The sequence below is a fragment of the Hippichthys cyanospilos genome, chromosome 15, assembly GCF_059441005.1.
Source record: "Hippichthys cyanospilos isolate Australia breed blue-spotted pipefish chromosome 15, RoL_Hcya_1.0, whole genome shotgun sequence".
Classification (NCBI taxonomy): Eukaryota; Metazoa; Chordata; class Actinopteri; order Syngnathiformes; family Syngnathidae; genus Hippichthys; species Hippichthys cyanospilos.
The window spans coordinates 18,568,148-18,590,288 of record NC_142383.1 but is presented as its reverse complement, the minus strand read 5'-3'; the positions used below and the strand labels follow the sequence as shown (position 1 = coordinate 18,590,288).

At 46.1% G+C, this 22,141-nt stretch overlaps 3 protein-coding genes and 4 non-coding genes across 8 annotated transcripts; 5 read left to right on the top strand and 2 right to left on the bottom strand.

The window, feature by feature from the left end:
* Window positions 1-1,105: 1,105 nt before the first annotated feature.
* On the bottom strand, window positions 1,106-3,122 carry ptges (prostaglandin E synthase). The gene is made up of 3 exons (XM_088434897.1): window positions 2,639-3,122; window positions 1,851-1,933; window positions 1,106-1,776 (listed from the first exon to the last, which is right to left on the bottom strand). The coding sequence occupies exons 1-3, from the start codon at window positions 2,792-2,794 to the stop codon at window positions 1,527-1,529; spliced, it is 489 nt and encodes a 162-aa protein (XP_088291023.1). The 5' UTR covers window positions 2,795-3,122; the 3' UTR covers window positions 1,106-1,526.
* A 3,759-nt stretch (window positions 3,123-6,881) lies between these two features.
* Window positions 6,882-18,897, bottom strand: usp20 (ubiquitin specific peptidase 20). Of its 2 annotated transcripts, XM_088435546.1 has the most exons (25): window positions 18,723-18,897; window positions 18,375-18,465; window positions 17,887-17,940; window positions 17,699-17,761; window positions 16,840-16,989; window positions 16,635-16,731; window positions 15,883-15,952; window positions 15,531-15,644; window positions 15,226-15,304; window positions 14,691-15,135; window positions 14,454-14,606; window positions 14,199-14,311; window positions 13,959-14,134; window positions 13,617-13,711; window positions 13,484-13,517; window positions 13,061-13,106; window positions 12,702-12,882; window positions 12,498-12,624; window positions 12,073-12,242; window positions 11,287-11,368; window positions 10,571-10,679; window positions 10,369-10,471; window positions 9,593-9,661; window positions 9,332-9,491; window positions 6,882-8,727 (listed from the first exon to the last, which is right to left on the bottom strand). In XM_088435546.1, exons 2-24 carry the CDS (start codon window positions 18,450-18,452, stop codon window positions 9,343-9,345), a joined length of 2,757 nt encoding a protein of 918 aa, XP_088291672.1. In that variant the 5' UTR covers window positions 18,453-18,465; window positions 18,723-18,897; the 3' UTR covers window positions 6,882-8,727; window positions 9,332-9,342. The 2 variants fall into 2 exon arrangements, with proteins under 2 accessions (XP_088291672.1, XP_088291673.1); XM_088435547.1 differs by lacking the exons at window positions 6,882-8,727; window positions 9,332-9,491; window positions 9,593-9,661; ... (1 more) ...; window positions 10,571-10,679; window positions 11,287-11,368 and adding an exon at window positions 11,375-11,576.
* Window positions 18,898-19,211: 314 nt separating this feature from the next.
* rpl7a (ribosomal protein L7a) lies at window positions 19,212-22,041 on the top strand. The gene is made up of 8 exons (XM_088435950.1): window positions 19,212-19,245; window positions 19,858-19,978; window positions 20,162-20,311; window positions 20,494-20,634; window positions 21,268-21,347; window positions 21,544-21,674; window positions 21,757-21,826; window positions 21,904-22,041. The coding sequence occupies exons 1-8, from the start codon at window positions 19,243-19,245 to the stop codon at window positions 22,006-22,008; spliced, it is 801 nt and encodes a 266-aa protein (XP_088292076.1). The 5' UTR covers window positions 19,212-19,242; the 3' UTR covers window positions 22,009-22,041.
* LOC148412152 (small nucleolar RNA SNORD24) lies at window positions 20,020-20,093 on the top strand. The gene has a single exon (XR_015868066.1). It is a non-coding gene; the product is annotated as a small nucleolar RNA SNORD24 (small nucleolar RNA).
* Window positions 20,348-20,421, top strand: LOC148412151 (small nucleolar RNA SNORD24). Its single transcript, XR_015868067.1, has one exon. It is a non-coding gene; the product is annotated as a small nucleolar RNA SNORD24 (small nucleolar RNA).
* Window positions 21,121-21,194, top strand: LOC148412150 (small nucleolar RNA SNORD36). Its single transcript, XR_015868072.1, has one exon. It is a non-coding gene; the product is annotated as a small nucleolar RNA SNORD36 (small nucleolar RNA).
* LOC148412149 (small nucleolar RNA SNORD36) lies at window positions 21,386-21,463 on the top strand. Its single transcript, XR_015868064.1, has one exon. It is a non-coding gene; the product is annotated as a small nucleolar RNA SNORD36 (small nucleolar RNA).
* Window positions 22,042-22,141: the final 100 nt, after the last annotated feature.

Below are 22,141 nucleotides of genomic sequence, written 5' to 3'. Positions count from 1 at the left end.
CAAATAGTTGATCCTCGATTACTTGTCGATTAATCGTGACAGCTTTTGCGTATTTTGTCCAAACTTTTGATCTTTACATCAAAAGCACTCAACATCAGCGCCAAAACATTGAAAGACACTAGGGAGCTGAAATTTCACCCAGACGATGAACAATTATTTTGCGTTTATTCACGTAACTATAAATTAACTTGAATGCTAATTTTAATCCACCTCAATATCGATTGTCCTGCCACTTCCTACTCATAAAATAAATCGTTTTGATGTTGTTTTTTATAAATAAAAAAAAAATTGAAGGTGCACGCTGACACATGTGAAAGTTATGGCCCCGCCCCTTTTGGGGATTAAACTGCTATATATTTTTTTTCCCGGGATCCTCCCTTGCGCTCCTCTTTCTTTTGTCCGGAAGGAAAAGGGCCCAGAATTCCGAGTCGCGTCGATGAGTCACGGCACGGTGGAAAATCACTGGGATTTTTTTTTTTGCTATGAAGGGATATCATAAAAGATCCCCTCCAGGCAAGAGGCGATAAAAGGAAGATTTCAGGGCGATGGCGTAATGGCCTGCCCCGGCTCGGGGGCCCCGGCGGGAAGTGGGGGGGTGGCCGGCCAATTGCATAACGGGCGCAGGAATGCGCAGGAACGGACGCAAAACACAAAGGCGCTTTCTGTCTCCTCGCCGGCCGGCTTCCTTCGCAAGCGCCCAAATCAATCGTGACTTCCAATGGGCAACCTGTTGTGTGAAAATCTTAAAAGGCCTTTTTTTTAGTGTTACTTTTTAGAAAGTGTACAGTAAGGCTTTTTTTTTCGCAAAAAACGAGTGTATAGTAAGGCTTTTTTGCAAAAAAAAACGACAGTGTATAGTAAGGCTTTTTTGTTAAGAAACGACAATGTAGCAAAAAGTAAGACTTCGTCAAAAACGACAGTGTATACAAGGCTTTTTTTTCATGTGTAAGGCTTTTTTGCACAAAAAACGACACAGTAAGGCTTTTCTTTGTAAAAAAAAAAACAAGGCTTTTTTTTGCAAAAAAACCCCACCATGTATAGTAAGGCTTTTTTTGTGTGTGTAAAACAAACGCGCAACCGTGTAAGGAGTGAGCGTAAACACACAGGCAGTTTTTCAGCTTTAATATTGAACTTGCACACAAAATACAACAACCAGAAAAATCACGTTTTTTAAATAATAAATAAATATTTAAACAGTCCATGTTGGGAGCTTCCTTCGGGTTTTCAAGTAAAGGGAAAAAAACAAAGGGTGAAAAAGGGCCAGCGCCATTGGATGGCTCATGCTGTCACAACACACTTCCATGCCACCGAGAGTTTGTGTGTAAACATTCAGGCGAAAAGCCGGGTTGCCCAATTTTTTTTCATGAAGAAGTCATCTTTCGCAAAAAACAAAAAAAAAAACGACCGTGTGCGGTAAGGCTTTTTCCGCGTGCAAAAAAGGAGCGCCACGGCCAAACGGCCGGCTAAGAGTTCCGGAGGTGAAGCGAGACGGGCCGGGTCCGGGTCCGGTCCGGGGCCGGGGGGTCCTAGGCGTAGGGGGCCACGGCGGCCAGGATCTGCACGGCCATGGAGAGGCAGGGCACCTGCCCGGCCACGTAGGCCAGCGAGCGGCTGGGGGCGGGCAAGGCGGCCAGGTAGGCCACGCTGTGCAGCAGGCGGGCCGCGGCGAAGGACAGGAAGTGCAGGCGGGCCGCCGCCAGCGACGGGCCCGTCATGCTGTAGACGGCGCCCAGGAACAGGAAGGGGAAGATGTTCTCCATGTCGTTGCGGTGAGCTCTGCCAACAGACAAAGCGGACGGGAGACGCGAGAAAGGAGCGCCGGGCAAATCGGGCCTTTCCTTCCCGCCTACCTGCGGCACCGTTCCACGTCGGGATCCGCGCGCTGGTACTGCGGCCCGCCGTGTCTCGCCGCGTCCTCCGGGTTGGCGAAGGCCTACGCCGCGCGGACGGAAAGTCGCCGTTACCCGATTATTAGAGCCTTTGCCTCCGTCGAGCCGTACGGAGCGTTCAGGAGGGTTAGCGAAGGTTATTACCGCGCAACAAAACAAAAAGTCATCATTCATTCACTCGCTCGCTCGCTCACTCACCCTCACTTACTCACAATTCCATCATTCAGTCTCAAAGCATCATCATTTGGCATCACTGGCTCAACCATCCACCGTTAGCAAAATATTCATTCACTCACGCAAGCTTCCATTATCACTCGCTCTTCATTCCTAAAATATTCATCCACTCACTCAACTAACATCCACATCATTTGCAAAAGATTCACTCCTCCACCATCCATTAGCAAAATCTTTGCTCACTCATGCTTCCACCGTCCTCACTCACTCACTCTAAAACATCATCCACTCACTCACTCACTCAGTTTCCATCTTTCTGAAAATGTTAAACCAGTCGCCGACTCAGCCAATACTTAAATTACACTCATTCACTCTAAAACATCATCCACTCACTCGACTCACTCATTCACCACCAATTATCAAAACACTCACCCTCATTCGCCCGTTCACTCTCTCGCGCTTCCGCCGTTCTCACTAACTCACTCCACAACATAATCCATTCACTCGTCCGGCAGCATCCGTCGATGAGAAAAAGAGATTCATCCGTTCACTCCGCGGCCCTCTCGGCGACTGACCTTCTTGCGCAAGCGGAGCTGCCCCGTGATGAAGGCCAGGACGTACATCTTCAGCAGCAGCAGCACGGCGTAGAAGACAAAACAGGAGAAGACGCTGTTCCTCAGCATGGCGGCGTCCCGCGCGACTGACGGGGCCGCCGCACCGGGGGCTGACATTTGTAGGCAGCCTTACGAGGCTCCGCCCGCCCGCCCGCTGACTCCGCCGTGACGAGCGTCTGAGTTTGCACGCGCCGAGGATTCCGCCGTGCTTTCCCTCCGCGCGTGCCGTGTACAAACACGCCGCTGGCCTCGGGTCAAGGCCGTTACCAAAAAAAAAATAAAAAATACGACGCCGCGCTCGCTGCCGACTCACCCCGCCGTTCCGTGACTCACGTTGGCGCCGACTAACTTTCTCCGGAAAACCTTTTGCGGTCACCGTGGCAAAATACGAGAAGGGCAAAATACGGGCTTACGGGCTTCCGCTTTGCTTGCGACACGGGCAAAATTTCCACACATAAGTCACCGCGTACTGTCATACTTCTTGCTAACGAGCTAGCGTAGTGTGACACCCTGGGGTTAGTGTTGTCACATATATATTTGTGACGTCTAATTTTGAAATAGTAATAAAAGTCATTTATATTTGTTATTCGAACTGCTGCTATATTTATGTTGGTGTGATTTACGTTGTAATATTTTGGAGAAAAGGGAATACCGGAAGTAGTGTTGAATGGTTCCGGGTCGGACGGAAAAGAGCGCGACTTTGCTGCCGCTTCTCCGACGCAATATGGGAAGGAAGCCGCTCACGTTGCCCTCCTTTATCCGTCACTCCACCAACTGGTGTGAAGCTGGTCGACTCATGACACCAAGGACCACTACCACAGCTGATGCCAACCGAGGGCCGTGATTTGGAGCAAAGATTGAGCCGTTGCTGAATTCGGGAACCCGTTGCAAGGAACCCGAAAGAGTTACAGCCATGTCGGGGAGTGAGAGGAAAAGCCTAGTGTGGGACATTAGAAAGAGCCTGCTTGCCTTGACCGGGGAAGAACTCTTTTTGATCGCCAAGGACGTGGGTCCACTGTCACAACGGGATGTACCTGAACTCCGCGAGGGAGACCATGAAGCCTGCTTCGACTTGGACCGCATCCGTTCATTCACGCGCAGTAAGAACTTGCTTGATTTCGAAGACGACGGTATGGTTGACTTGTTAATGTCGAAGGGCAAAATTGATAGTGTTGTTGCAAATCGGCATGTCCAGTTTTTGCTAAATGATGTTGATAACGCTTCAAAAGTGGAAATCCAATCAACGACACCAACAGCGCATGGTCACATTCACACTTCAGATGGCAATACGTTATTTTTCACCACAACAGTAAATACAGATAGTCTAGTGACACCTAATGTAAGCCAAGATATGACCAATATCGCAAACCGGGAGCTATTAGAACTGCTCGCTAACTATGGGGAGCTTGCAAACAAGTTAAAACGGAGTCTTTTGGTACCTGCCTCAAAGTCAATGGAGACATCCCTACCGTCACCTACACAAGCTAGTCAGGCCGTTACCCAGCCAGGTCGCGAGGGGATTATTTCCTTATAGGACCTCTCCTACATTCAGAGGAGGGAGTTCAAAGTGCTAGCGGGTCAGGTTGGCGATCACGCATCTGACAGAAGTTACAATAACATATGCAAACAAATCGAAGAAGCCATGAGAGAAGGCTTCCCCGATGCCGAAACAGTTCTGCGAATAATCAAACCGGGTACTTTCAAAGAAATGCTGATTAACAAAGATGACCTCACTATAACGGAACTCAAAGGGTTCCTCCAGGCTCATCTAAGAGAAAAAAACAGTACGGCATTTTTCCAGGAGCTGACGTGCGCTAAACAAGAGGACAATGAGACACCTCAATAATTCCTGTGCCGTGCAATAGGTTTAAAACAGCGGGTCCTATTCACATCCAAGTTGTCTGATGCAGGTATGAAATACAATGTACCCGCTGTTCAAAACGTCTTCTTACACACCGCGTATCAAGGGCTAGGTCACAAACACAGCCACGTCCGTCGAGAATTCCGATCACTTTTGTCGAGCGGCGACGGAAGTGATGAGGCGATCCTGCGCCAGGCCTCTCGAATAATGACCAACAACAAACTGTCAGGAAAATGTTGTCCGAAGAATCCGTAGCTTTTGCGAGGGACGGGGGCGATATCGGCTGCGTCCCAAACCTTCGAATGGCGATTAACTTGAAAGATGACGTTCCAGCGCAGAGGACTTATACCGAAACCCCTTCTAAGAGAAGTAAAGGAATACATCCAAGACCTGCTTGTGAACTGTTAAACTTGAAAACTGTACCTGACAGACACCCGTTGCCTGGAATAAAGGATCTGCTGGACACCTCGGGAGGAAATTCTCGATTCAGTATCCTCGACCAGGGCGAAGCGTACCATCAGGGTTTTGTGGCGGAAGGTTCGCGTCATCTCACTGCCTTTGTCGCGCCATGGGGACTCTTTGAATGGGTGAGAATCCCAAGATCTGGACGCAGTATTAGCACTCAAGGCCAAGATGCCACAGACTGTTGGTGACCTGAGAAGGATTCTGGGATTCCTCTCCTGCTACCGCTCTTGCATACAGAATTTCTCCAAGATAGCGAAACCACTGTCCGAGTTACTCCAAGTGAAGTCTTCCGCTCAACAAGTACATCCACATCAAAAGAACGCCCTCCGTTGTCATCCAGGGCACCGATAGAATGGACAGCGCAACATCAAAAGGTTCCCGAAGAACTAATTGATGCGTTGACACATCCCCCTGTACTGGCACATCCAGACTTTGACCTCCCGTTCGTTCTGCATACCGATGCGTCGGAGCAGGGCCTCGGAGCGGTCCTCTACCAACGACGGGATGGGAAGCTGCGAGTGGTCGCCTATGGATCTGGAACTCTTAACGCAAGCTGAGAAGAATGACCATTTTCACAGTGGCAAATTAGAGTTCCTTGCACTTAAGTGGGCAGTGTGCGAGAAGTTCAGAGACTACCTATTTTACGCCCCCACAGCAGCAGAAAGGATCTACCATGACTTTGTACCTGGGTTTGGGTTCCCCAATAAGGTACACCATGACCAAGGGCCAGAATTTGAGCTATCGCTGGACCGCTAACGGTAGCGTAACGTTATTTCACCCAAAATTTCACGGGAACCGTTTCATTGATTTTTCTTGTCGCCATCGAGGAGCGCTTCGGAACGTCGGGGCGACGATTGGCGTTCAAAAGATTTTCTAATTCCCTTTGAGAAAAAAAACTTTGAACCGCCGTTTAAGAACGTTAAGTACACTTTAAAAACTATTCAAGCGGTATCGGCCGCCGATACGGTGAAAACGGGCTACGTGACAATTTCCCTCCAAAATGGATGTTTCGGTTACTCAAAGAAGAAAATTTCCGGGGTTTTTAATCGCGAAAAAAAATAGAGCAAAAACATTTTTAAAAATTGTGTTTTGGATTAAGAAGAGGGCGGAGTTTATCTGTGCTCTGCCGCACATTTCTTTCAAGTGTCTTTTGAGGAAAGAAGATTTTCATGTAAAACGGTTGCTACGCTAACTTGAAAGAGATTTTTATTGACTCACCTTGAAAGTGCGCCAGGTGTCACGCAAGGGTAAGGCACTTATTTTTGGACTGGGAAAAAAGGAAAAAACACGTGTAGACCGTACATGCTTTTACAGGCAGTGGAAAAGTTTCTCGTGACAGAAAAAGTAAATACTCTCACCCATGGAAGCCTCTTCTTTTCCGAAAGAGAAAAATATTGGAGGTTTGGCAAAAAAAATCCCCAAAGTTTGACATGAAAAACTGATTTTTTTACAGTTACATTTTTCTCAACACCCTGTTTGAAATTGATATGCGAAATAAGCTCCGATTTTGGGGAGACGAGGTGCAAAAACAAAGTATTTTTTTTAAAAGAAGGCGCCATTTTATAAAGTATGGTGAAAATATGGTAATCGATTTTCCGATGGAAAATATTGTAGTCTTTTACAGTAGTTTTTTTTATTTTATGTCTATAAATGTTGTTTAATAACCAGAGGGAAAAGGTTAGACAGCCCTGATTTACAGTACTTGAAAGATTGATAAAAAAATATATATATATTATTATGATTATTTTGCGTGTTTTTCTTTAGGGAGGAAATAGAAATAGAAAAACCTGTGGAGTAATTACGCAATACAGCAACACGTCTTTGTGTTGATTCCAAATGAGCATCAAAATCAACGGCAAATAATGACAGGAAAAAGAGTTGACATCATTAAATATATTTAATAATTTAATTAGTGCATCATGTGTACACACGTGAAGGCATCGTTTTGAAATGAAGCCAAGCACTCGTCGCTAGTACAACAAATGATTCAGGAGGGGGAAAAAATAAATAACTTCACGCCATGCTGCGTGCTGAAACACGAGCAAAATACACACCAGCAGATTTACAAAACCACTGTACTGCACGAATAAAGTTTTTTTTTTTCTATGAATGGCACTCACACAACAGCACAAGTCACTTTTTCTTTAGTGTTAAATTTTTCAACGATTGCCACGTGAAGGCGCTTGAATGCGCCGTAACATCTATGCTAACGTACATTAGCTTGTATATGGGGTTTCACATTGTGTTAGCATGAAGTCAGCTGACTTTTGATTTTTTTTTTCTCGCTGTTTGAGTCCACATTTAAGTAGCATTTTCTTCAAGGTTTATCGTAGCCGTAAAATCTATGCTAAACGACGTGAGCCGCTCTACTGCGTTATATTTTAGCGTTAAGCGATCTTAAAATCCGCCGACTTCTGGGGTCCAATTTCTGTCTACACTTGAAAAAGTCACATACGAGTTAAGGCGCGTTTTATCACTTGCTATTATCAGCTAATTTAGCTTGTGTTGCTGTTTATCGTTGTCAGTTTAGTCTTGTTTAGGCTATCATAAATGAGCTTACAACAAAAGTTTTCTTTATTCCAAAACATGTCGATCGCAAAACTGAATTGACTTGCAAATACGTTCAAACTTATTATAGGCTAAATGTTAGACATAGTATTTTTTCCCATAATGCCATGGGGTATGAACGTGCCCTGTAGCATTGTAGGGGAAAACATTTCTGATAAACAAATAGAAAAATGACTTATAAATGTTTATTTAGCGGACTTAATTTTCAATTATGTTGGTATAAAGCTAAGAAATAGCTTTTAAAAAACTGCACAGCTCAATACCCCATGGCATTATGGGAAAGAGCATTTTATTTTTAGCATTTAGCACACAAGTATACTCATGCTAAGATTTTTTTTTTTTTTTTTTTTTTTTTCCAGTTTGCCCAAGCCAATACAACATTTTGGGAAAGAGCGCTATGTTTTTAGCATTTAGCCCACGAGTACAGTTATTCTAAGAAATAGCATTTTATTTTCTTCAATTTGCGAAAGGCTCCGTTTTTAGCATTTAGCCCGCAAGTATATTCATGCTAGAACAACATTGGTTTCATTTGCGCAAGTCAATACCGAGTGGAATTATGGGAAAGAGCGCTATGTTTTTAGCATTTAGCCCACAATACAGTCATGCTGAGAAATAACTTTTTTTTGTACAAGTCAATCTCTGTGGCATTATGGGGGGGGGGGCTACAAGTACTGTACATTCAAACGTGGTTTCAAGTCGGTACAAACCAGATTGCTAGTCTAAAATATAGACTTCATATTAGCACTTGCGATCATTTTTGATTTTTCCGCGCGTAAATGAATCGCTACTTTGATCTTTCTTTTTTTTGACCCCGCAAGTACTGCACGTGAACTTTGCCAAGTCATGTTATTTTTGCATGCCGGATGTTTTGTTGTGCACCGGCGAGAAATTCCTCAGGGCTCGGCCGCCGTGTTGTGCTAGCGCGTTGCTACGCGCGGCAAAAATAAGCCAGCCGGCAACAGCAGACAGAAACTCAAAATCATTCACATTTCTAAGCAGTGTTGCTTGTGGTTTACAGCCAATGACGACGTCAGGTTAAAAAAAAAAAGATTCCATCCTGTATGGCTCCAATGTACTCAGGGCCCGACTTGGTCTGGGTCCAGGTGGCAAATTCCTGGACTGCGTGGGATAGGAAGGGGAGGGGCGGGGGCACTGCCTGGAGAAAGAAAAATGTGTGATTTCGCAGCCAGCTGTTTAAATAACTGCAGCATTCCTAGCCAGATTTGATGCCGACGTCAGCATTTGGGACCCCAGGGAACAAGATTCCGTTAAAATACTGGCCCGCGCTCCATATGCAAGATGTCCAGCCAAGGACAACCCAACGCTTGGAAAAGTCCATGATCCTCATGAAAATGAATAACAAGAAACTCCCACGCACGCTCGCTGCTTTCGTAAAGTGCACGCATTTTTGCAAAGTTCTCACCAATTTTGTTCCAAATTTCCCAAAGACAAATTAAAAAAATTAGTTTGAGAACGTCTTAAGAACGTCTGAAGAACAATTGCGATCTTGAACGAACCCCTGACGTGAAGGCGCGTTCGCTCACAAATATTTTTCACCAGACGTCCATCGTTTTTGTTTAAAATTTCCTTGCTACAATTAATTCCTTGCTGCAATTTCCTTGCTAGGTATTCAAGTACCTAGTGGATGATGTTAGTTCATAAAGTAATGACTTTATTACTTACTAAAAATTCAGCACTTCCGCAGTTTGGCAGACAGTAAATATGGAGATGAAATATGATCAGTTTCCAAAAATTCTGACCTTGGGCCACGTCAGAGCGCCCTGGTCTCGGCTTCGATCTTCCTCTCTCCGTCGGGGTCGGCCGGGACCACCGTCTGCCTCACGGCGATCTCGGGACCCCCGCCGTAAATCCCCGACAGGTATTGCCACGTCTCCTCGGAGATCTGGCCGTAGTCTGCGCCTGACGGGGGAGACCGAGGCGTTTCAGTCCGAGGCGTTTCAGTCCGAGGCGCGCTCGCGCTTCCTGGGCGGCGAGGCGAGGCGAGGCGAGGCGAGGCCCACCTTGCTTGAGTTGAACGTGTCCTCCCTTCATGACGCCGATTTTACTGTTGTCGATGGGACCGGGAGGCTCTGCGCATATAAAACCAGATGAGTGGCCCTGGGGGCGGGGGGGGGGACACTTTACGGTATTTTCCACACTATGAGGAGCGCCGGATTATAAGGCGCATCTTCGAAGAATGGCCTAGTTCATTGTTTTCATATTAATGGCGCACCGCATTATAAGGCGCATAGAATAGAAGCTACAGTGGTGGCCAATAGAACAAATAAATAAAATATACATTTATAAAACTTTAAAACTACAACTTCAGGTTTATTATTCTTTTTTAATACTGTCCAAAATGATACAACCACAACACAACTAACCCTAAAATTAAGGGTGCGCCGTATATATGGGGAATTACGGTATATAATTTACAGATATGAACACAGGAATTTATCAAGAATTTATGAGGAGGAGATCAATTCTGTTTTGCTGTAGTTTTTACATCGTTGCCAAAATGACGGTGCATCTTGGTGCGGTAACAGAAAATACCAGATTTGAGCCCAAAATTAAGGGTGTGTCCTATACACAGGCGCGTCCTATATTGGGGGATTTACGGTAATACGCATTCCACAATTGCAAAATGAATTAGACTGCGTGTGTTTGGACTAGTGGGACCAGATAGAATATTTGATCGTTTCTGGGTTTACTTCCCCTTTTAAATTTGGAATCTTTTTTTCTTTTTTCAATAAACTAAAAATAAGCGCTTTAATTTCCAAAAAAACATAGTTGCTACCGTTGTCTTTGCCTTTGACAAAACTCTCCCATTCTCGGAACCACTGCATGCTGATGCACAAGATGACGGCGGGCGCCTCCTCCGCCTGAAACTCTTTGTTGAGCTGCGCACACAAGCGGCAGCGTTCCACCATTAGCTTTCGCCAAAAAACAAAACAAAAAAAAAACACATGGCGGCAAAAGCCCGTGCAGAACATTTGTACCTTGATGAAGGTGTCGATTTCCATTTTCCGGCGTTTGGCCAGCGCCTCGATCTCCACCTGGCAGATGGCGCACATGTACAGGTGGTTGACGGCAGGACCGCCTCCGAAACTGAACGCAAGAAAACAACATCATCACACCAAGTAGCGATCCCAATGGTACTTTAAGACATTATTTTCCCCAAAACATAAGACAGATCTTTTCAAAGAAAGCATTACAGCATTTGTGTGTTTTGCATCGGGCGCGTTGTCGGACAGCACTCAAAATTAGACTTACGGGAATTGCATCTTAATGTGCATCTAACAGACATGTTTAACTTGAGTTCCCCATTGTAAAAAGTATAGTCGGTATCTTGATTGGCCTTGAAATTGATCTAAAAAGACTTTTCATGTAAACGAGGTATTTTTTTTCCCCCTCGTTCTTCAAACAGTACTTTTCAGAAATCATCTTTATTCTTAATTTCCTGATTGGAAAGTTTGCCTGTCTTATATCTATCTTATTTTGTTGATGAGGCTCCATCTAGTGGCTGCTTAAGGCAAGCCCAGCCATTACTGCAGCTTCTATTCTACTCACCTTATAATGCGATCCACATTATATACCAAAATAGGTTTTTAAAATGGGCCATTCTTTGAAGGCGCGCCTTATAGTACGGGAAATACGGTAAGTTCCTTTTAGTATTACCATGAACATCCCGTGTTGTATTTGTGAAAAGGCCCACCTGTTGTAAAGGTACTCCCACACATTCTGCGGCACGATAACGACCAGGTCGTCCACGTACTGGTATTTATTTGGGGGAATGCCTGGAAAACCAGAGAGCCAGGAATTTAGAATTTAAAGGCACGCTCCGCTTATTTAGCCATTATCAGCAGTAAAAAAAAATCTAAAAATACATTCTTTTGTTACCGCTTGATTTGATGACTCAAATGTTTTCCATGTCACATTTTGTCACTTGCCGTCGACTGCAAATGGCATCGCGTACGGACGTCACATGACCAAAGCCAGAAAAGCCTTCAGTCCACAGCAAGGAATAAAAATGCCTTTTATAAAGCTCTTAATTGTATATAAAAAGTAACAACTCTACTTTTACGGCATTAAATGGTTAAAGTATATCACTTTAAATGTTTAAAAAAAAAAAGCTGCTAGGGGCGCAATAATAATCGACTGACAAATGAATAAATTAATACCTCTAAAAATATGAGCATTAGATTGCTCCCCCATACAGTTCCTGTATTGTATTTCAGCAGCCGTCCCTAATTTTGTGGTTGGTCGGACAGCAAGACTGTGTTCCATTCCATATCATCTTACACAGCTTTTCAGGACTTGAGTAGCTGAGCACAATACTGCTCTCTACTGATGATTTCGATGTATTGCAATTTCATGGATCGCAATTTCGAAAACCGTAAAAATACGTCCTTGGCATTGAATTAGTGAATTATAAATACAATCAACTTTTTCTCCTAAAATTGTGTGCAGTTATTGAGCCAAGCGTGGGTCGGCCACGCACCTCCGTGCCGACAAAGGAAGGCGTGATTGGCGATGGGGCCCGGTTCAGCGAAAGTGTTGAACTTGTTGAGCCACTCTCGCGAGATGTAAAACTGCAGCAGGCTGGGCTCCTTGGCGCTGGCCAGCGCCACCACCTTCTGCCGCTCCCTCACAGACTCCTCGCTGCTTTTCCTGCGCCACGAAAAAAAAATAGGAAGGATATGTGTAAGTACCAAAACGGTAAACAAAAATTAGCATGAGCGCAGACAGAAGTAGACCAGCGCGTGAGGAATGACGGACCAGGAAAAAAAAAAGTCAAATGTTGCCCTCTAGTGGTATAAAATGACGGACCGACGATGACGGAAAGGGGGCGGGGCTCTGAAGTAGCCCGTAACGTCATTTTCAGTTCGAGGGTGAAGGACACGATAGCCAAGGAGTATCACTGACCTGTAGAAGAGCACATAAGCTTCCGCATTCTGCACCACTGTCTCGTGGACCTCCGTCACATACTGGTCGTCAAATTCATACCACTGACCGTTGATGACGTTCTGACAGTACGCTATGTAGTGTCCACCTGCGAGGAGAAGCGGAGCAAACGGCATCCGTTTGGGATTTCACAAACACGGTCGAGCTTCCGGCGCGCGGTCGTACTTCCAGCCGTGCCGTGGTGGCAGATGACGGAGAGCAGATCGTACGTGGTGACTTGGGACGGGCTGTCCTTGGCCAGGAAGGGACGCATGTCCAGGCCCTCCAGCGGGAAGGACACGTGGTTGCCGATCTTGAACGAGTACATCACCTCGTGCCGGAAGCGCTTCAGGTGAATGCACAGGATCTGGAATAAACGCAACACGGCGGTCGGGCTGAAGCCGTCGAGCAAATAACTCCCGACGCTGCAAAAAAGGCCATTTTCAGTGGACAACCCTGTAGGAATTGTATGCGCGGATGGACACTTTTAATCACACTGTCTGAAAAATCACCTAAAGATACAGCAAAATAAAAATAAACGATACCTCTGGAAGTCGCAGGACTTTGCAATATTTGACACCATTTCTTAACCTGCAAAAATGGCAACATTTTAAAACATATAGGGATGGTGTCCAAAATGACTACCGCATTTTCCGCACCTCAACGAATGGCCTATTTTCAAACGATTGTCGTGAATGAGGCGCACCGCATTATAAGGCGCATGGAATAGAAGCTACAGTAGTGCTGGGGTTGCTTTTTGCATCCACTAGATGGAGCTGCGCTAAAGGGAATGGCAACAAAACAATCAGACGAGCCAGCCAAAGACATTATGATTAGGACATCTGAAATTAAGACGAAAGATGATTATAAGGCGCACTGTCCGTTTTGGAGGAAATTGAAGGCTTTTAGGTGTACCTTATAGTGCGGAAAATACGGTACGTGTGTTTGCCCGGAGTGGCCATACTCACTTCTTACATCTCTCACAGCTGTACATGTTGTCTCCTGCAAAATATCAGACAGCAAAAAGTGACTAAGGTGAAGCCCCCCCACCCCCACCCCCACCCCCACCCTCCAATGCACATGCGGCGACTTAGAATAAACCTTTGAGTTCATCGGCGGCAAAAAAGGCAGCCAGGCAGTCCTCCAAGGTCACCATGGGCCCCCAGAACCAGCTGGGTATGCACGAGACCACAAATCTATTCCAGAGCAAACACCTCATTATTGACATTGTTGACGTACAGTACTTATACAAGAAGTAATGCAGGAAGAAGAAGAGGCAGAGAAGGTCCCCTATAGAGTGCTATAGACACCCCTAAACTATTTGGTTTCTATAAGGGCTATAGACACCCCTAAACTATTTGGTTTCTTTACCTAGTGCAGGTGGGTATGAATTAAAAAACTAAAAAAGACTCCCTAGTCCATGACAGCTGGGGGTTGACCAACCGGCGTATGGAATCCATGATGAAGGAGATCCAGCCTTGCGAGCCGTACGTCTCGGGGCACACGTTGTTGGCCTTGACGGGCAGGTTCTGGTGGATGGACGAATGCAGCTTGGCCAGGTCTTCTTTCCCGGGGATAGGCAAAGACAAGTCTTGGAAAGTCTCCACTGTGGTGGACACCTGCAACGCAATCGCGCGAGAAGATGAGACGGCGTCGGCGGACGACGTCGCTCGGCAAACTCGCCCTGTCGCAGGTCAGACACTGGACCAGGCTGAGGATGGAGCCGTCAAATATGTCGGAGATGACGCTGCGATAGTGCGACTGCTTCTTCTTCCTGGACGTCAACAGCAGCTGACCTGGGGGAAAAAAAAGGAAAATAAAATAGATTTTTTTTCAGTGTTCCCTAAACTGATACTAAACGAGTACTTTAGTTGTCAAATACTTTGATTCCTAAAGGTAAGGACTTCTTTTTTGGGTTGAGAGCAAAGGCGTGCGCACCTTTCTTGAACGGGTACAGAGAGGCGGCGGATTTCAGCGGGCTGGAGCGAGACGGCACGGAGGACAGTTTGGAATGAAGCTCCTGGAGGGTTCTGACAGGGCTGCAGGGCGTGGAATGCGGACGTGCCGGCGCCGCTTCGTTGTTGGGCTCTCCTGAAACGGAGAATCCAGTTGGATGACTGCGAAATAAAAAGGAAACCGTCCCGGATTTTTTTTTTTCCCCCCCAAACGACTGACGTGAGGCGTCGTTTCCTTCTGGCCCTGGATTGTTCTCTCGCCGTTGGCCGTGGGTCAAATCGTCGAGGCGCTCCTCCGCCCCGACGCTCTGGGGAACGGCCGTATCCACGTCGGCGTCCTCGTCCACGTCCTGCGAGGGTCCGCGGAGGGGCGAGCCGGAGACCCGCCTCTCCTTCAGCCTCTCCTTCTCCGAGATGCCCCCGCCCGCGGGGCCGTCGCAGCGGTCCGGCGCGGGCGTCTCGCCGTCCGGGCCGCCGCGCTCGCCGTTGGAGCCCGAGTCGCAGGACAGGAAGTGGTCCTCGGCGGGCGAGCGCCGGCCGTCCGGCCGCTCCTCGCCGTCGCTGCTCTCGCCGCCGCTTCCGCCGGCGCCGCCGCACTCGGAAAGCGGCTCCTTCAGTTCCTCGTGGAGCTGGTCCATCAGACAACGCAGGAACTCCTGCGTGTCCTTTCGGACGACGGCAATCGAGCCGAAGGTTTGATTGATTACCGTGGACTCGGCCGGGCTGAAAAAAAAAAAAAAGGCACTCGTTCCTACCTGCTGCGCGTAGCCGCGAAACATGGGGTTGAGCAGCTTGATGCCGTGGGACAGATTGGTAGGAACCACGTAGCTGGGCCTACAAAAGATCAGAAGGAGGACGCAAAGTGCCAAAATTAAAAGAAATAAATACGTCATTCATCAATTAAATGTTTCATGAAGTAATTCAAAGCTTGGTGTTTAAAAAGATGTTTCGATAAGAATTATAAATAATGAACTGAGAAAAATAGTTGCACAAAAAAAAAAAAAAAAAAGTTGAGAATCTGTGTGGGCGGAGTCAAAGGTGGTATTTTACTGTTGCTGACCTCTTTTTATGCCAGAGCTCTGAGATGAGTTTCTGGTAGCTCTTGCAGAGAGCCGGCTTCTTGTCGGTGCGAACCAGCCCGGCGCAGTCCAGAAAGTACTGAGTGAGAGGGGGGCTGCTCGGGAAAAACAACAACAAAAAGTTTTCAATGAAAAAAATGAAATCTCCTCAGCGATGGCCCCACCCACCGCCCCGAAACAACAGCTGCGAATCCTTCATCGCTAATCATAAGTAACCAAACAGCAAACTTGAGCGGCGAACAAAATAACGAGCCGTTTTTTGGGTCTGGATTTTCCAATTTCAATTGAAAACGGAAAGCGGGAGCGATGGTCCGATCGTCTGGAACAACTCACCAGTTGGACAAGGCTTGAAGAGCTGCGTTCATGTAGCAGGAGTTGCCGATGTTTTTCATCCCGGTTAACCCTACAAAACAAAACAACAGCCTTTTTGCGACAAAGGGGTTTATTCAATATCCTAAAGCATACTAATGCATATCTATGGAGGACCAAAAGTGCCAGGATGACATAAATACATGGACCATTGAATAATTTCATACAATTCTCATTAGTTAAATCTTTAATACATTAATTAAATGTGGCTTGATTAAAAAAAGGTTTAATTAATTAGATCTTCGTGACATTTTTCTCATCAATTAAATGTTTTGTTAATTATATGTTCCTTAATTAAATGTTTAATTCATTAAAACGGAATCAAATAAATCAATGTCTTACCAAATGTGTTGTTAATTTATTAAATTACCAATTCTTTTATTTAAAAAAACGATACCATTATTTATCTATTTAGTTATTTCACTGTTCCGTGTTGTGGAGTTTCATGAATTTATTTTATCTGTCAACCTTTCCCGCCAAAGTTTGATAGGCGGGCCCTACCCCCTGATTGGTTACCCATTAAATAATTAAATAACACTGTAATTAATTGATTAAATGTTCCATTAATTAATGAAATGCTTCAATAATTAAATAAATGAGGCCATAGCACCGGATTTGACAACAGGCTTCGGCATTTATAGATTTAATTTTAGCACTCGGTCTTGCACACATATCAAGGTCGTGGAGAAAACGCTCGAAGGATTTGCACGCCATACCTCTGGGTTTCAGCTCATCCTCCTCAGACTCGGACCCCTCTTCTTCTCCCATGGCGATCGGTACCGCTCTCAGCGGGTGGCCGAGCGGCGCCGCTTCCTGGGGGAAGGCAAAAATCGGTCATTTCTGCACACGGTGGGCCTGCTGACCCTTTCACAACCAACGACGGCAATAGACGTCAAAGATCCCTTTGAAAGTGACCGGCACCTTCTCCGAGGCTCCGTAGTGTTGGTGGGGGACGGCAGGCGCCATGGTTGGCGTCAGTGGGGGCCTCCGCTCCAGAAACACTTCCCGCTCGCACACGTAGCACCAAATCCTGAAGGTGGTCAAGTTGACTGTCAGGTTGTGTTTTTTGGCCTGGAGGAAAAGGTTAAAAAAAATGAAAAAATCCATTGGGCATCCTTGTGAGGACCTGATATAAACTTGATGCTTTATTAGCTTGAATAGTGCCCCCTTATTACATTGCGATTCATTATAAATGCACATTCCATTTTATGGATTTTAACCTTTTATTTTTTTACACAGAGCTAATAAGTGTGTTAGGTTCAAGCAACCTCGAACATTCCATAAACAATAAACAGGAAGGAAGACAACTAGTTTTGTTTTCTCGCGAGGAGAAATCTGTTTGTGATAGTGGGGAATGCAGTATATGAGTCCATGCTTCTATCTTCTTTCCCAGGAACATCAAGAGCTTCACCGTTCCACTTTTGCCCTTTGCTCGGGTCACGACGCCTGTCTTTTTTTTTTTAAGCTGCTTTAGACGCGTCAATTCCTCTTCTTCACAAACAGCAGTAACAAGAAACATTCATCCATACTAATCTGCCAATATACTATTGCATTGCATTAAACAAATATGGGATATCCTATATACAATTATTCTAACAAAGTAACAAATGTTGCCTCACAACGGAAAGAATATATGCCAAGGAGTTTATTGTATGTGTCATATTACAAAGGTATTCCTCGGATATATTTTAATTTGTGGGGAAATTTACATAATAAGAACTCCTGTATGCCTCTTTTTGCACAGAGCCCACAGCATTTGCAAATCAGACCACTTTCTTACCTGTGCATGCAGGGTGCTGTGATCCGAGAAGGATTCTCCACAGCCAACATATGGGCATTCATTCTAAAAAAAAAAAAAAAAAAAGAGAGCGGGAGAGATTCTATTGGCATAATGCGAGTTTTTCATTGTGTAAAATATGTCTTTTGTGATGGATTCTCTTTAAACCATAACAGAATGATGAAACATACTTCAAGACAAGCCCACAGATTGGGACCCACAACGCCACATGATTGACACGTTCCCTGAAGGAAGAGACAAAATGCACTTATTACACTTCCGTGTTTTCCACCCTATAAGGTGCACCTAAAAACGCTGACAGTGTCCCCGGTGATTCAGGGTTATAAAGATAAACTTGACTGGACTTTTACACTTTTGTTTCATCTTGGCATTGCTCTAAACAGCCTTGAATGTAATTAAGAGGTATTTTTCCCCCATCTAGTGACTGCATAATGCAAGCCCAGCCACTAGTGTGGCTTCTATTCTATGTGGCTTATAATGTTGTGCACCTTATAAATGAAATGTTTTCAAATAAGGATTTTCCAATGGAATTTCCAATCAATCCATCCAGCCGTTTAGGAACTTGGGTGTGCCAGCTCTCCTCCTGCTTGCTGAGTTCCAGGATGAGGACATCCTCAGCATCCACAAAATGGAAGACAGGTGAATGACGACAACTCACCTTGGATTTCTGAAGGAGGTCGTCTTTGGTAACCTCCCCGATGGAGTCCAGGTGAGGACAAAGGTCTTGTTCGGCCATTTTTGTAGTTTAGCTAAAAAAAAAACAATAACAAAATGACAGACGACAAGCTAAGGCTAGCTTTTGACGATGACGAGACATGAAACCGAGCACGGCTTGTGCAGCCTCGACTTAGAAATAACAACGTAGCCTCTGCAAATGCAAAATAAAAACAATAAGAAAAAAATAGGAGATCCCCTAGAATGGAAGCATCATTCGAGGAAGGAGACGATATGAGTACAGATGTTAAAAAACCGGCCGCAGCCATGACAGTTTTAAATGCATATTTACCGCGACGTGGGACAGCTGTCACGGGGACAAGAGCTCCATAATACCGGTAACCAAACCACCGCGGGCGAGAAGGGGGCGGCCAGGGAGTTGGGCCGGATGACAAGACAAGAAATTGCCCCTTGTTAGTCCTACCCAAAACAACTGTCATCCGCCGTACGTCACGTCGCAGGGCTGAGCAGCTTGCCACGTGACGTCACGGGACACGTGATTAAAAATATTAAAACACAATACACATAACCCTATTATTGAAATCAATGAAATACGTTCAAATGTTATACAATTCATACAAATAAATATAAGCTGTAACGCCACGTTTCGGCTAAAATGACGCCTTTTATTTCATGCGCTGTTCCGCCGATCTTGGGTATGGTGACAACGTTTTGGCCTCCCGGAATGAATAGAGAGCGTAGACGTAAACTGATTCCAGATCGGCCAATCGAGCCCACGTTGCCCAGCAGCGAAGCCTCGCTGTATTTCCGTTTCCCAGCATCCTTTGCTCCTCCTTTCAGCCTGAACCAACATGGTGGGTACATAGTGACTTTTTCCTTAGCAAATGTTGCCCAGGTTGTATCTGTTCGCATCCTCGTCTCATCGTAAAGTTTGATGGCCCGAGGTTTGGCATAACATCACGCTGAGAATGTTTTATCGTTACACGTCTTTATTTGTCGCTGCCGATAGTTTGTATTTGTAATAGACTTGAACGCATCCTCGGTCATACCGGTGCTACTAACGCTGTGGTCGCTAGCTTCAGTGCTAATGCTAATTTGCGGTAAAAAGGCGTCAATTCTTAGGTTTCTTTCGTTGTCTTTTTCACTTGTAACGCCGACCTTTTGTTTTCAACTGCTTAGTTTTGTGTTTGTACGACACGGCCATCTAAATTGCTTGATAATCGTCGAAGTCTGTTGGATTAGGCCGTATAGGGCAATTTAATGCTACCTGTTGCAGAAATATTGGAAGATTCATACGACGTTTTAGGGCTCTTTACGCACATGTTCGAAAGGGTTTTATTACATTGTTAACGATTATCCAGGTTGATGCATGGCACTTTTACATCACATGATCATGTTAAGTTTAACAAAAATGAGATTGTTATTCTAGCTTGTTTCTTGACAGTTTTTAAATCTTTGTGCAACAGCCCAAGGGAAAGAAGGCAAAGGGGAAGAAGGTGGCCCCCGCCCCCGTGGTGGCCAAGAAGCAGGAGGTGAAGAAAGTGGTCAACCCCCTGTTCGAGAAGAGGCCAAAGAACTTCGGCATCGGTGAGTTGGCCGCCGATTCCTTGCCGAGCGGCCTAATGCGACGCAGATGATGTAAGCGAATATTTGCTATCTTACTAGCACTGAAGACAACCTTTCCACCAAGATCGCTGATGCGCATTTGCGCCGTAAATGTATTAAAAGCCTTAAAAGCGGTTTGTAAGTGTTTTCTTTGTCCCCACGCAGGCCAGGACATTCAGCCCAAGCGTGACTTGACGCGCTTTGTGAAATGGCCTCGCTACATCCGTCTGCAGAGGCAGCGCGCCATCCTGTACAAACGTCTGAAGGTGCCGCCCGCCATCAACCAGTTCACCCAGGCTCTGGACAGGCAAACCGGTACGACTGTCCTCCCTCTTATTGGCCTCCCTCCCGCGCAGATGATGCAAATGCAACGTTTGCTAGCTTAACAACCGTGCGGACATTTTCCCACCAAGATCGCTGATGCATCCCTGGGTCATGTCAACTCGCTCTTGGCCTTTTCGTGAGCTTACGTTTGTCCGTTTTTTTGTTTTTTGCAGCGACGCAGCTGTTCAAGCTGGCGCACAAGTACCGGCCCGAGACCAAGCAGGAGAAGAAAAAGAGGCTGCTGGCTCGCGCTGAGCAGAAGGCGGCCGGCAAAGGAGACGTCCCCACAAAGAGGCCCCCGGTCTTGCGTGCAGGTAAGGCATGAAGAACGCAATCCCAGTTTAGAGGCCCTGTCCACGTGGACACTGGATGTTTGGTTAGGAGATGATCTAGTCTGTAAACCTATTTGAGGTTATAAAAGCCCTTTCAAGTAGTGGTTTTTAATCTATTCATCTGTCAAATATTTTGTCATTGAGTACCAGCTCTAAAAGCGTTTTGAGTGGGGAAAAATGCTTTATAAATGAGCGTTGCGCCCGATTGATTAAATTTTGGAACTACGCTTGTAGTGGGCATCGTAGGATATATTCCGTTGACTCCAGAAGATAGTCTAAACCCGGGTGTCAAATTCCAGCCCTCGAGGTGAAAGTCCTCTAGCTTAATGTTAATATTGAAGGTTATCCCCATAGACATTAGAATGAGTATTGCTGCAATGTATGACGGGTACAAATTTCATGACAATGAATGCCATCGGCGGCTTTGTCGTGATCCGGGGAATGTAAACCTAGTCTCAAGTGGCCTGAGTGCAGTGATGCGAATTGAATTTCTTCACCTGAAACCCACGTGAAGTTTTCTGAGCTTTTTAACCCTGAGCACCGGCCAAAAGCACCTCTCTCCAAACCCCGGTTAGCTTTTGACCTTCGTAACGTGACCGCGTCGCTCTCCCCCAGGTGTCAACTCCGTCACGTCTCTGGTGGAGAGCAAGAAGGCCCAGCTGGTGGTCATCGCCCACGACGTGGACCCCATCGAGGTAAGTACGCGATGGGTTGGCCCCGCGGGACCTTCCCTCGGCAATGATGTCTGAATTTCTTCACCCGAATCTCCCCGTGTGGATCAAAACATACGAGCTTTTTAACCCTGAGCCGAGAGACGGCCCTGCGCGGACCGAGTCGCGCGCGCGGGGAGGGATCCGCTGACCCGGCCGCGTTTGTCCGCTTTGCTCTTAGTTGGTGGTCTTCCTGCCCGCCCTGTGCCGCAAGATGGGCGTCCCCTACTGCATCGTGAAGGGCAAGGCGCGCCTGGGCAAGCTGGTGCACAGGAAGACGTGCACCTCGGTGGCCATCACGCAGACCAACCCGTGAGAAAAGAAAAGTCGCGTTCCTTTGCGTGGCGGAATCCCAACCGTCTGACTCGCCATTTTATCGCGCGGTGTTTTCCAGCGAGGACAAAGGCGCCCTGGCCAAGCTCGTGGAAGCCATCAAGACCAACTACAACGACAGATTCGAGGAGGTGAGACCGTTAAAAGCCAAACGGCGCTCAACGCGCCCTTAATATATATATATTTTTTTCCCCTCTGCGTTTTGCAGATCCGGCGTCACTGGGGAGGCAACGTTATGGGCCCCAAGTCCACCGCTCGCATCGCCAAGCTGGAGAAGGCCAAGGCCAAGGAGTTGGCAACCAAGCTTGGTTAAATTGTTTGCAATAATAAAAATTGTATGTTCACATTTGGGGCTTTTTTTTTTTTGTAACGGCTGGGGGTTGAAAGTAAAAAGGTTTTGCCACCCATGTAGGAATGAATCAAAATGACAAAGTGTCTTGCTGCCA

What these genes read in the sequence shown, in the direction of transcription:
- rpl7a (XM_088435950.1), top strand. An exon ending in GCCCCCGGTCTTGCGTGCAG is followed by an intron (nt 20,635 to 21,267) that starts GTAAGGCATGAA and finishes GCTCTCCCCCAG; the next exon opens with GTGTCAACTCCGTCACGTCT. An exon ending in ACGACGTGGACCCCATCGAG is followed by an intron (nt 21,348 to 21,543) that starts GTAAGTACGCGA and finishes CTTTGCTCTTAG; the next exon opens with TTGGTGGTCTTCCTGCCCGC.
- ptges (XM_088434897.1), bottom strand. Translation starts at nt 2,794, where the DNA reads ATGTCAGCCCCCGGTGCGGCGGCCCCGTCAGTCGCGCGGGACGCCGCC. An exon ending in AGCTCCGCTTGCGCAAGAAG is followed by an intron (nt 1,934 to 2,638) that starts GTCAGTCGCCGA and finishes CGCGCGGCGTAG; the next exon opens with GCCTTCGCCAACCCGGAGGA. An exon ending in GACGTGGAACGGTGCCGCAG is followed by an intron (nt 1,777 to 1,850) that starts GTAGGCGGGAAG and finishes GTCTGTTGGCAG; the next exon opens with AGCTCACCGCAACGACATGG.
- usp20 (XM_088435546.1), bottom strand. Translation starts at nt 18,452, where the DNA reads ATGGCCGAACAAGACCTTTGTCCTCACCTGGACTCCATCGGGGAGGTT. An exon ending in AGCTGTGAGAGATGTAAGAA is followed by an intron (nt 13,107 to 13,483) that starts GTGAGTATGGCC and finishes CCATTTTTGCAG; the next exon opens with GTTAAGAAATGGTGTCAAAT. An exon ending in TGGGAGTACCTTTACAACAG is followed by an intron (nt 10,680 to 11,286) that starts GTGGGCCTTTTC and finishes TCTTGCGTTCAG; the next exon opens with TTTCGGAGGCGGTCCTGCCG.